At 39.8% G+C, this 12706-nt stretch overlaps 1 protein-coding gene across 1 annotated transcript in view; it reads right to left on the bottom strand.

The window, feature by feature from the left end:
* Positions 1-12706, bottom strand: part of LOC130370349 (E3 ubiquitin-protein ligase rnf213-alpha-like) — a 36547-nt gene that overhangs the window by 21622 nt on the left and 2219 nt on the right. Inside the window, exons 3-22 of the mRNA XM_056576100.1 lie at positions 12392-12504; positions 10286-11347; positions 7269-7429; positions 6997-7164; positions 6596-6798; positions 6229-6488; positions 5721-5959; positions 5236-5439; positions 4918-5110; positions 4684-4827; positions 4474-4572; positions 4274-4396; positions 3699-3876; positions 3423-3596; positions 3126-3275; positions 2423-3018; positions 1997-2156; positions 1655-1872; positions 1431-1568; positions 147-311 (exon numbers count right to left, since the gene is read on the bottom strand). Coding sequence (XP_056432075.1) covers positions 147-311; positions 1431-1568; positions 1655-1872; positions 1997-2156; positions 2423-3018; positions 3126-3275; positions 3423-3596; positions 3699-3876; positions 4274-4396; positions 4474-4572; positions 4684-4827; positions 4918-5110; positions 5236-5439; positions 5721-5959; positions 6229-6488; positions 6596-6798; positions 6997-7164; positions 7269-7429; positions 10286-11347; positions 12392-12504 — 4748 coding nt within the window. The remainder of the gene's footprint in view (positions 1-146; positions 312-1430; positions 1569-1654; positions 1873-1996; positions 2157-2422; positions 3019-3125; positions 3276-3422; positions 3597-3698; positions 3877-4273; positions 4397-4473; positions 4573-4683; positions 4828-4917; positions 5111-5235; positions 5440-5720; positions 5960-6228; positions 6489-6595; positions 6799-6996; positions 7165-7268; positions 7430-10285; positions 11348-12391; positions 12505-12706) is intronic.

Below are 12706 nucleotides of genomic sequence, written 5' to 3' on the forward strand. Positions count from 1 at the left end.
TAGTAGTATTAGTAGTAGTAATACTTATTAGTACTTTACTTATAAACCTGACCTTTTTTACTACATGAATTTTATTCAAAATGTATTGCTACTTTCTGTGAGAACACATTTGCACAGCGGTGAAAGCCAATCACATGTTGACCTGCCTCTGCAAAGTGTTCCACCTCATGTTGGCCCTGGTCTCCTTTCCCAGACATGAGCATGAGTTTATTCTGGAGCTCCTGTAGGTCTTCAAGCGTGTACCAGCGCAGATCCTCTTCCTTTCCGTGCTGCTCTGGAATTTGCAGCTTTAAGGCTGTGTCAAGGCTCAACTGCAAAAGAAGCAGTAGTGGGGGTTATCTCAGCCATGCTGGAGACGGAATTGGGGGAAAGGAACTTTGGCTTTGACTCCCTGAAGTACATGAACCGTGATATGGAGGAGAAAGGGATTGTTGCCTGAGATTGTATCCCACAGGAGCCCCGCTGCCTACTGCCGCGAGGCACCACCGCCTCGGCACTGCCCGCTGCCTACTTCTGAGACGGTGGTGCCTCGGCAGCGGGGCTCCGGCGGGAGACAATTGCGGGCAACAACCCCTTTCTCCTCCATTGGCGTGGTTCACTCTACTTCAGATTGATGTGGAAGATGAAGAACCAGAGACGTCAGAGAACCCGACGCAGTCGTTTGAGATTCATAATATCGCCTCGAGGCTTTTGGCCTCGAGACCGCTTTTGGCCGTGATAATATGTATTAAATGACATAGATATCATGTATAATATGATATTGTTTAGATGCCAAGGACTGTAACACAAGTGTTGTACACCCCCACAACCAGACTCGTACTGGGGGTTATCTCAGCCATGGTTGAGCAGGATTTGGGGGGAAAGGTACTTTGGCTTTGACTCCCTGAAGTACATGAACCGGGACAAGGCGGAGAAAGGGATTGTTGCCCACGATTTTATCCCGCGGGAGCCTCGCTGCCCGCCGCCGCGAGGCCCCACCGTCGCGAGGCCCCACCGTCGCGAGGCCCCACCGTCGCGAGGCCCCACCGTCGCGAGGCCCCACCGTCGCGAGGCACACTGCACGCTTCCGCGGCGGTGTTGCCTCGTCAGCAGGCAGCGGGGCTCCGGCGGGAGACAATCGCTGGTGACCATCCCTTTCTCCTCCATGTAGCGGTTCAGTCTACTTCAGACGTTGTGGAAGTGGAAGGACCAGAGACGTCGGAGAACATGCATAAAGTAGCATGCCATGGGACCTTTAACGTTTTTTTTTCAAATATTTAAGTCTGCTGTTAGTTATGCTACCAGTGATTTTGTTCCTAAACATTAATTTCTGGTTGTAGTACATACTGTTAAATAATATGTTTTATTATTAACAGCATTATAAACATGGCAGACAAATTATAAGGCTGCATTAAGATCAGCATTAACTACAGTAGCAATCAGTTATTTACCCTCTCTACATTACGTGCACTGATCACATAGGTGCCCCTGGTGTTGATAGAGGATGCTAAAGAAAGCGAGGAGAGTTCCACTGAGCCATGATTCTCCTTCACTGTCTTAAGCCATTGCAGATTGCGTGCAGTGTCAACCTGAAACACAAAACACCATGCTTTAAGGTTTTGTACATATATAAAATATGGAAATCCAACATATAGTGGGGATTATCTTATCCTACCAGTTTCTTAGGCAAGTCACTGTCATTGTCCAGAGCTCTCCAGAGTTTATTCAGCACATCCTTGAAGGTTTGAAACCCTGAGTCCTTCTTGAGGTCGTACAGCATTGGTGAGTAGCCAAGGACTGCATCGTGAAAGAAAGCAACGCGATCCACATCCAAGGCATTCTCGCCAGCATAAATGGAGGCCAGGTCAACAAATACCTTCAGCTCATTAATGTCTAAAAATAATGAAGACGTTTGTTTCATCACCAATGCAAGGGTTTTCTTGATCAATACTCATGAATATTAGAACACTGGAATACACTCTCAATATCAATATGAGTGATCAGCAACAAATATTACCTTTTAGGGCTTCTTTTACCCAATTGACAAATGGTCTCTTGTGACCCAACTGTTGTAGACAGGTTCTGCGTAAGGAATTGATGTCCACAAGAACCATCTTGGCCTGATTTAAGTTATCGTCAATTCGGTTGAGGGGTTCTTCTTTAAAGTCTTCATTTGTCTAGAACAAAATAGTTTAAAACTTAATGAAATGGAGTCTAATACAATTAGTTGATAATGCTGATGACCATCATGTATTTATTATTATTAATATTGCAAAATATATAATTGTTATTGTTATTAGTGTTATTGTACTTTTGATTCATTACTAAATGGTTAATGCATGCTCAATATCAATACATTCAAAAAATAATAATACAAGCCAAAGATTGTTGGCTTGTATTATCTTTAAGAGAAAGGGTTTGAGGTCAGATGAAGTTGACTTACAACTCCCAGCAATGTCTGCAGAATACTGAAGTCACCTTGAAGACCCAGTGTCTCCTTGACAAGCATGATAGCTTGAGCCGATTCCACGGCAAGATGAAGTTCGTGGTACTGCTGAATCTGCAGAGCCCTCTGCTTGATCCACTGTTTGTCATTTGAAGGGTCCACTCTGCACATTATGTCAAAGTCCTGCTCAAGTTCGTTGTACTTTCCAGTGTAATCTTTGAGGAGTGTGTCAACTTTCCCAAGCTTTATGCTGCCATCCATCAGGCAACGGTATATGTTTTGGTACTCATCATAACAGGGCTTGAATATGTCATCACGTATCATGATCGGTGTGGCCATTTTATCAGCAACACCAGTTTTCTCAGGTTCTACATATAGTCTTGCCTGTTTTTCCCAGCAACCTTTGAATAAGTAGCTGTTTCTGTAGGTGTTCAGGACCACAGCCATTTCTCTGAGGTCTTTAAGTTTGTAGTACGTTACCGCAATAGGAAATGGGGGAGACTGTTGGCCGAATTTGTGAACCTCCATGAAACTATTGAGGTTCATGGTCTCAATGGTGATCTGTTGACTTTTTTCCAAGGTACCGAGATTAACTGTTTGGGATTAAACAATAATGTTATACAACAATAATGTTGGTGGGGTTAAAGTGAATTAGGGGTAGATAAATATAATAAATATTAAATCCAAGTTACACACATACCCGTCATATGCTCTTTCAGTTTGTGGCTCATTTTCACAACAACATCGACAAGATCCTTTTCGTTGTACACAGCTCCCATTTCAGCCTCTCTATGCTTCAACATATTACGCATTCTTCCCTCGTCCTGATACTGAGGATCTTCGGCGAGATCTGTAAATTGCATAAGACCGTTTTACCATTGTCGTCTTTAAAACCTTAATATTCTTGAAAAAGTATCACTGGCTATGCGTTTTAATAATGCTCAATGTGAAATCAATAAATTACACAGATTTCCTTTTGTATTATAAAACCAATTACCGATTTTCAGCAATTCTAGAAAGGCTTCGCGTCTTCCCAAGATGAACTTCAGCAGGTTGATCTTAATGTTTCCATTGACCAGCTGATCCGTGATAACTGTGAAGGAGGATCTTGTGATCGCAATTAGGTTTTTAGCCTTATCTGAGAGATCCTCAATTGGCTCCTCATTTGCACCTGAAAAATATATAGATTACTCCAAATTGCTCTTAATGTCCTATTTCGACCACTGCCACTCAAACAAATTTGAGTAAACTGTACATTGTTTGTCTTGTTTACCAAGTAGTTTGAATACATCTCCGGCAGCCGTCCAAGAGAGGATGTGTCGAAAAACTTCCTCATTCTGATCCATTTCTTGAGTGTTTTTTGGCCATGACTTCTGAATGATGGCTGAAATGAGTTTTCCAAACTTCCGGTTGAGTTTAAACTTTGCAAAAAGATTCCCCTCCTGCTTTGTCTGTTTATTAAAAAAGATGGAAACAAAATGACATGCATTTACTATACAACTATAGTTATTAATACATAGAGAGAGCACAAGAGAGAGCACAAGAGAGAGAAAGCACGAGAGAGGGCACGAGAGCGAGAAAATGACAGCTATATATATATATATATATATATATTATATACACACACACAAATACATATATAAACCTACCTACCTACATCTATTTATATACACACACACACACACAATTATATATATAAAAAAAATATAATCGAATACGATAGCACTGTGTTCTACCTTGTCTGATGACCTTGTGATTCCACATAAAACATAGCTAATGATATATTAAGATGATCCAGATGTATTAATCCTACACCGACGATGAAATGATTTATTTTAATATGCATACCTTGCACAATGAGGTGACCGCCTCTAGAGCACACTTCTCAATAACAGCAGCAACATTTGGATGAGAATGACGATGTTTTTCAATCGTTGAGCAGTAGGATTCAATTTGAGCCAATGGAGATACCTAAAGCCACGCAAACATGTTAACATTTTGAAATTCCCCCTGAAAATATATGTATTTTCAAAAAATGCTGTACACACCTTCTGTAATTTGCCCTCCAAATCCATTGTCAACATCGATTTCCATTCCTTTGTAAAATCTCCATTTTTTAAATTGAGCGAGATTACATTTTCCCAAATCTGTAAAGGAATGAATAAAGAGCAAAATATAACAGAAACACAGAATCGTAATATTTTGTATTTCAATAAATAGTGCAGACCTCTACCTTGAAATATTTCTGGGACACTCACTTGAATTTCACTTTCAGAACTATTGCCTAGGATGGACGTCTTTTCGAAGGTCTGACTGATCCAGTTTCTCATGACGGACATCGCTTGATATAACATCTCAAGGTCTTTTGCATACTGCTCATCATCTGTCCCATCTTGAGCCACCTTTTAAGAGGATCAACACTCATTATCCATTTTCACAAATTCAACTTTTCACAGTAACGTGTTTAACAATGAATGTGTCGCTTTCTTCACCTGGTGATTCCTGGAAATGATGTTGAGAGAAGTCTTTTGGTAAATTAAATGAAGGATGTCCAACAGCTGGATGTTAGTGATTCGGCTGAACTCAACCAGTTCATCAATGGGCACCAGACACATCCAGGATCGGGCGGTCAGTGGATCAATCTCCAGTAAATGTTTATTTTCACTCATCAATTCTCGTAAATCCCTAAAAATTAAGCAGGTTAAATGAATACATAATAAAGTAAATTAATTAACTAAGAAAAAATACATGAAAGGTGGAAAGGTGTCCATTGCAATTTCACATGACATATTTTTGCAAAACAAGCTTACTGTATATCCAGATTTTTCAAGTATTCTTTGTGCAATCCTTTCCCCTCCAAACCATTCCAAGGTAGGACAGACTTGGAGAGAGGTAGTGGCTGGAAAGGTGTGGAGTTAGTCTGGAGGAGGTGGAGAAGAGGAAGCACCAAAATCCACCCATGTAGTCTCTTAAGTATCACAGTATTGATCAGCCATACCAGCAGCTCTGGAAGACTGAACAAATAACAACAAAGAGCAGTCATGCTTCCTGAACAGAAGTATCAAAGCTTGAATATTCATACAGCAGATTGCCAAAAACGACCTAATTAGGTCCTATTAGAGGACCTACTCACGAACTAATCTTCAAAGTGTGGAAACGGTTCAAGAAAGATCCTTCCTCTTATGTTATTAGAAAATTAATCCATTACCTCCATTACCTTTAAGCTAAATAGAATCGTGAAAAAGTCAATATAACTTGATTGAAGGTGTTTAAGATATCAAAGAAAACTACCTACTCTTCGACAAAACATAGTGACAATTTGTCCCAATACTGGAGAAACTCTTCTTTGTTGAGCTTTGGAAAGCACAGGGCTTTGCAGAGTCCATTCAGTTCCACTTCATCAAGTTTGATAACACAATGGTGGCAGATATGCAGCATGATAACTGCTGCAATGAAGATACCCCTCTTCCCATCTCTTTCTTCCAACTGAGGAATCACTTTTTTGAGCATGAATTGCTTCATCAACTCCCGGACCTGAGAATTTCAAGCAAAGGCAATAGTATAGGTTGATTGTTAATATACCAGAATCAACTGAGCACAATATATTGTGCTGAACAGTTTAGACCTACTTGTTAGTTTAGGACAAAATGAAAACACAAAAGTTATCATTTTAACATTTAACCATTACAGAAAGCTACGGATTCTTCTATATCGCAATTTAAAACATTTTGATCCGGCTCTTGACATTAAATCATTATTTCAGGAATATTCCTTGGTGCATGCTGTGTTAGCTTTTTCCTTACTTCATTTTCTCCATATTTTTTCCATTTTTTTGGTGTGTCCTCATACACAAATGGGTTTCCATAAGTGTAAAAGAACTGTTTCAATTGGATGAGGAAATTCTTCAAGTGGATGTCAGTACAATTCTGAGGGAGATCAAATATGGTGTCCAGCATGATGTTTCCAATCTCTCTTCCTTGGACATTCTTTGACGGATTTCGGGGTAGGATATTACCCTTGGATGGTGCTTTACAGATGATGTCATCATACTGATGCCAGTCCCCTTTCACATAAAAATATATCACATGTTTGATTGGACAAAGTTAAAATGGCACCTCAAGTACTAATAAAAATGTTAGCGAATGAACAGAGAATTTTTGCATCTCTTACCTTCCTCATTGAGGAGTCCGGAATTCACAAACAAACAGCGATTCGCAACTTGCTTTATATTATATTTGTAAATGTGTTCAAACTTATATTTTTTCTTTTTGGCCTTGTAGACAACATATTTGTATGGTATGCTGTTATTCAGGATGGTTTCTTTTGTTGTCTCAAATTTTCCCTCAACTAAAAATCCATGCTTCCCAATATCGCTGTATTAAAAATAGAAAAAAAAACATAGAACACAAAATAATCCACAGAATATGGTACAGTATTTGTACATTGTATTTTGGAATAATATCCCTAGAATACAAAAACTACTTTAAGGCTTGATATGCACTTTGAGTCAATGTCGAATATCAATAAATAAAGGCTAATATAATTTAATAAAGTACAGCATATGCACTTACTTAGTCGTAAAAACCTCAACCAAGTTCTCGTTCCATGTCCCAATATGGTTGCCAGCTCTGATAAATATTTGGTCGCCCTTCTCAAGTTTAAATTCCTTTGGCAAAACCGCATGAAAGAAGATTGTGAGCCTGTCCCTTGCAGCAACTGTTGGGTTTGCATTGTTTATCCTAAAATGTAAAAAGACAAAATGTTAATAAAATGGTCAAGGAGATACATTTTTCCATTTATGTTTTGCAATTTAGACTCTCTTATACTGATGACTCTGGTTCACCTTTTTGGTGAAGGTTCAACGCGGTCCTCAGATTCTTGATTGTCTCCGGTCCTTTCGATGTTTTCAGGGCTTTCTGTTACGTCTCCTCCCCCAGCAGCTGACAGCTTAGTCCCTGAACCTTCAACCTTAGCCTCTGTGTCAACGCTTGAACCAGTGTGTTGCTGTATAAGATACACAATTGGTCCAGTTAGTAGCATGCACTCAACATTCAACAGAGTATTGTTCGAACACTCATTTTCACAAGCCGGTTACTTTTTAAAGTCCTTTAAAGGTTGTATCAGCGATGCTAGGCTGAAACATAAATGATCACATTCCTCTGATCTTTCCTACGATCCGCTAGCTGCCCGCCCCATAAGCAGGCCATCCAAAAAACGTGTCTGTAGGCAGCCTATGCTCTGAGATCGTACAGAAAAACAAATGGTGGTACCAATCACTCAAATCCAAAATTCCTAGTATTTCAACCAATCACCGACAAGCGTTGGGTGTTGTGGGGTTTTGCGCTGCGTTCATGCTAGTTTTTACTGGATGCACAAAACACGGAAGGGGCGTCGTCATAAGGGGCCAAGTTACCTCCCCTTTCTCTGCCTTGCCCGCCCAGAGAATTTGGTCCGCCAATGAGAGACAATGAGCTACGACTGTGCGAGTGCCACATGTGTGTTTGTGTGTGTGATTACACACTAACGCGAGTGTTGTACACTTCTTTGTTATTTGGATAACCGTTCCGCTGTAGGTGTTATGGCGCATAACACGTTGGTTCTCTGAAGTCTCTGGTATTTCCACAACGAGACTGTAGTTGGGTTTATCTCAGCCATGGTTGAGAAGGAATTGGGGGAAAGGAACTTTGGCTTTGACTCCCTGAAGTGCATGATCTGCGAAATGGAGGAGAAAGGGATCTGTGTTTCCCCAAGCACTGTTTGGCTAAGGCGGCTGCCTAAATAACAATAGGGCCCAGCCTTGACAACCAATGTGTAAAAAAAAAAATACATTAATAAATTAATTATTATGCATTAGGGAAAGAAAACATAAAGATAAATAATGCATTAGTAACAGTGGTCGTGCCATCAGTGTTAATTTTTTCAGCTATTTTAGATTTAGTCTTAGTCTTTAGACGAAAATGCTTATTAGTTTTTGTCACATTTTAGTCATCATCCTTTTCCTTTGTAGTTTTAGTCTAGTTTTAGTCAACCAAAAGTCCTTAATAATAATAATAATAATACATTTAATTTAGAGGCGCCTTTCAAGACACCCAAGGTCACCTTGTGTGTTAGTCAACTTTTAGTCATTACTTTAAGTCAAAATGTTTTCTCTTTTTAAACAAATTCAATTAGGCTAACCACCAGGGTTCGAGTTAGGTGGGAGCCAGTGGGAGCTGAGTTCCCAGAGAGAGAGGTCTGGCTCCCATGAAAGCAGCAAACTCAAATATCTTTGGGGGTCTCTGAAAATACAGCAGAATAATATTCTAATTACAAATGAAGCTATTTTCCCTTCCACATACAGAGTAGGCTAATATTGATGTTAAGTAAGGGATAATAGAACGCCGTTCATCATCGGGAAAATAAGCCCAGACTGGGCGAACCGGACACCGACGCGAAACGTAGCTGTCTTGCTCCGACCTGAAGGGGCTTATTTTCGATAATGAGCGGCTACTTGCCAAACGAAAAAATTACTTCACTCGGTGTGTCTTTTTACAATTTATTTGTTACAATTCGTAGCGTAAATCAGCAGAGAAATAGTTAGCCAAAGTTGTTGACGTCGCTTAGCAACCGAAGACGCTGGCGTTAGGGTTAGGGGGCCCATGTTGTTAAGGGCCCATGCAAATGAATTGAGCGTTCCACGCCATTGAGAAGAGCCGTGTTATAATAGCCTGTATTTATTTATTTTTTAAGAGACCCCTACAGAGGTGGAATCATAACTCTAACCCTGCTAACCCCTGATATATGGACACCTGCTAAGTAGTTCCAGTCAAATTGTCTGCTCAGCCTTCAAAATGAGAGCTGGTAAATTGTGAAACATGCGTTAAACTGTAATCAGAAAACAAGGTTATATGCTATAGACGCTAAAGTTTCTGTGGTATAAAGGCTGGGACGAATTTCAATTGATAAATATGCACAATGCATAACATAACGTTAGCACTCTGGCTCATAGCTGAGCGGACTATACCTTCCGTTGCCAAGTCGTAGCTTCATCCTATTTACTGGAGGATTGAACAACATTTCCATTGCATAAGAACCTGGCGGGAGGGTAATGGTTTGAAAATATCATGCATTTTGAATGTCCAAATAGCACACCACTAACATTTTAGTCCTATCTCGTTTCGTCAACGAAAACGAAACCTACATTTCGTCATTATCGTTTTTATTATCAAAGATCTATTTTTAGCTCGTCAACGTCTCGTCTAAGTCATGGAAAAAAGGTTGTTGACAAACATTTTTCGTCATACTTTTCGTTAACGAAATTAACACTGCGTGCCATAAAGCTTTTTGAATGAAATTGTCCAGATTTATGTGGACATGGAAGAACCAGAGACGTCGGAGAACCTGACGCCAGTCGTTTGAGATTCATAATATCGTCTGGAGGCGCACAAAGCTTTTGGCCCTGATAACATATATTAAATGATATAGATATCTATGGATAATATGATATTATTTAGATATGGAGCTCCAGGACTCCCGCCTGAGCACCCGGAATGTTCTAGAATATTTACAGAACACATCACCATTGCAACATCCACTGTTAACAAAGCCCATGGTACCGTGGCTGCAAGCTGCTCAGGGCCACACCCCCACCCTCCTCCTTGACCCGCCTCTCTCCTCCTCACATAGCATTAAAGCTACAAACAACGAAACGGCGAGTTTGGGGAAAGCTCAATGTGTGACTGGCTCGTAGTGGCTGTAATTCTGCACCACGGCTGAATTTCGGGAACATCTTCAAATACACTGTTAGGGGCCCACTAATATCTATATTAAAGCATCCGTAGAGAAGCATGCCATGGGCCCTTTAACTGTCAATTAAATTACCTTCTTTTCAGCAGCAGGGCCTTGTTTACCAGTTGGTTGTTGCTTCCCTTGTTGGTCGGGTGGACCACTTTTCACTTGCTTCTTGGATTGGTGAGTATCATCCGTATTTGTATCCATGGTTTGTTTCTGATCCCCTCTATTAGTATTATTATTCTTTTTGGTGTTATCCTTCTTGGTCTTCTCACTTAGGATATTCTGATTGGTGGACTTTGTCCCTTTACGTTCTTGTTGTTTCGTATCATCTCCCAAATTAGTGGAAGATATTGAGTGTAACTGAGCTGACTTAGATGACCCAACTTGTGTTGACCCGTTTGCCTCATCCGGAACAGACTTGGATGACTCATCCTGAACAGACTTGGATGCCTCATCCTGAAAAGACTTGGATGCCTCATCCTGAAAAGACTTGGATGACTCATCCTGAACAGACTTGGATAACTCATCCTGAACAGACTTGGATGCCTCATCCTGAACAGACTTGGATGCCTCATCTTGAACAGACTTGGATGCCTCATCCTGAACACACTTGGATGCTTCATCCTGAACAGACTTGGATGCCTCATCCTGAACAGACTTGGATGCCTCATCCTGAACAGACTTGGATGACTCAGTCTGATCAGACTTGGATAACTCAGCCTGATCAGACTTTGATGACTCAACATGAACAGACTTTGATGACTTAGCCTGAACTGACTTGGATGCCTGAGCAGGTTTTTGCACTGTTCTCTCCCCATGGATTTTGTCATCTGGAGTGGCAATAGACAAACTATCTGTTACTGGATTTTCCGTACTTTCTTCAATATTCAGATTGCAAGTTGTGCCCTCAGAAGGTTGAATAGTGCCGTAAGCTTTCAATGAACTAGGCTGGGTCTCTGGTGTGGAATAGGCATCAGTGAGTGGGCCTGCATTATTCTCCCCTTCGTTGGTATTCAAATCTCTTTCAGAATATTCTCCTTGTATATCTGGCAGGTTGTCATCCATTGACAATAGTCCAGAGGTCAACGACTCTTGGTTCAATGACGTAGATTCATTTGTCTTCTTTCGGGCCATTTTCCTCCTCTTTTTCTATCAAGAATAACATGTAACATGACTTTAGCATTCATACACAAAAAGAAACACGTATGGGAATATATGTATATATATATATATATATATACATATATATATATATATATATATATATATATATATATATATACATATATATATATATATATATATATATATATATATATATATATATACATATATATATATAAACTAGGGCTGTAATAACTCCTTAAGAAACTTGAGCAAATTTATTAGCATTTGCATTAAATCCTTGTTTAATCCTTATAACAATTTACATCATCAGAATCTAGTTTTTATCATCTGATCCTTCTATGAGTCTGACTCTGATACGGCAGTGCTTCATTGCTCAGAAGACCCACAGCTTCCATAGTATGAGAGTAGACCCATTTCCAAATATCACAAAGCAAATAGGTGGTTGGAACATATTGCAAAGTTTGGATGAAATTGCACAGGAGGATTAGCGCTATTCACCTGAAGTGAAATCACACAAGCGCAATTGTGGGTGATTGAACGCTGTAAAAGGAAGAAACATTGCAACCTGTACTAATCATGTTTATGAAATAACCAACCCGTTATTAATATTACCAGACGGTCATACTCTGTGAATATGTACATAAACTTTGAAAACACACGTAAATGCATGTTTATTCATTGATTCTTGTATAGGCTCGACTAAAAAAGAGGCTGTGTCGACTTCATTCATAGAAAGGTTGACTTAAAAAAATCTTCAGTCTTGCAACCCCTAACATACATACATACATAAATACATACATCTATAAAGACCAAAGTGAGTGCAGCCCTTACGGGCGCAGTGAAAATAATGACGACAAGCTGGAGTAGAAAGACCTGCTACGCTCAGGGTTTTCTTCCGGTTGTTTGGCATATTTGAGAAGAAAAAGTATACCGCCACCTACTAGCCTGATATTATATAAATAAATAAAAACCTCTGCTGTTGTGTGGACAGGGACTTAGAGGGATGGGTAACTAATGCAAACTGATGATGGAAATAGATAATTATGTGACACCACATGTACATACTTGCTTCTTCGTGTCATCAGAGTCCCCTTCAACAAGTGGTTTGGGGGAGCCATTCGATTCTTCCACGGGCAGGGAAGGCACTGGGTCCGAGGTATTTGAAAGGGGATCTCTCTCTGTGTTTTGAGTCAGAAATTATAAAGCATTAAATTATAGAGACAACATCAGCAAAATGGATGCCACCACACCTACTTATTTTAGTGAACAATTTTCAGCTAAACTATTATTTGTATGGGAAGTATTTTGTATACAGCATGTACTCCTTAAAGTTAATCTAACTTTATTTGTTATGTTTTTTTTATGTAAATATCTATCTAT

Source organism: Gadus chalcogrammus, chromosome 2 (assembly GCF_026213295.1).
Source record: "Gadus chalcogrammus isolate NIFS_2021 chromosome 2, NIFS_Gcha_1.0, whole genome shotgun sequence".
Lineage (NCBI taxonomy): Eukaryota > Metazoa > Chordata > Actinopteri > Gadiformes > Gadidae > Gadus > Gadus chalcogrammus.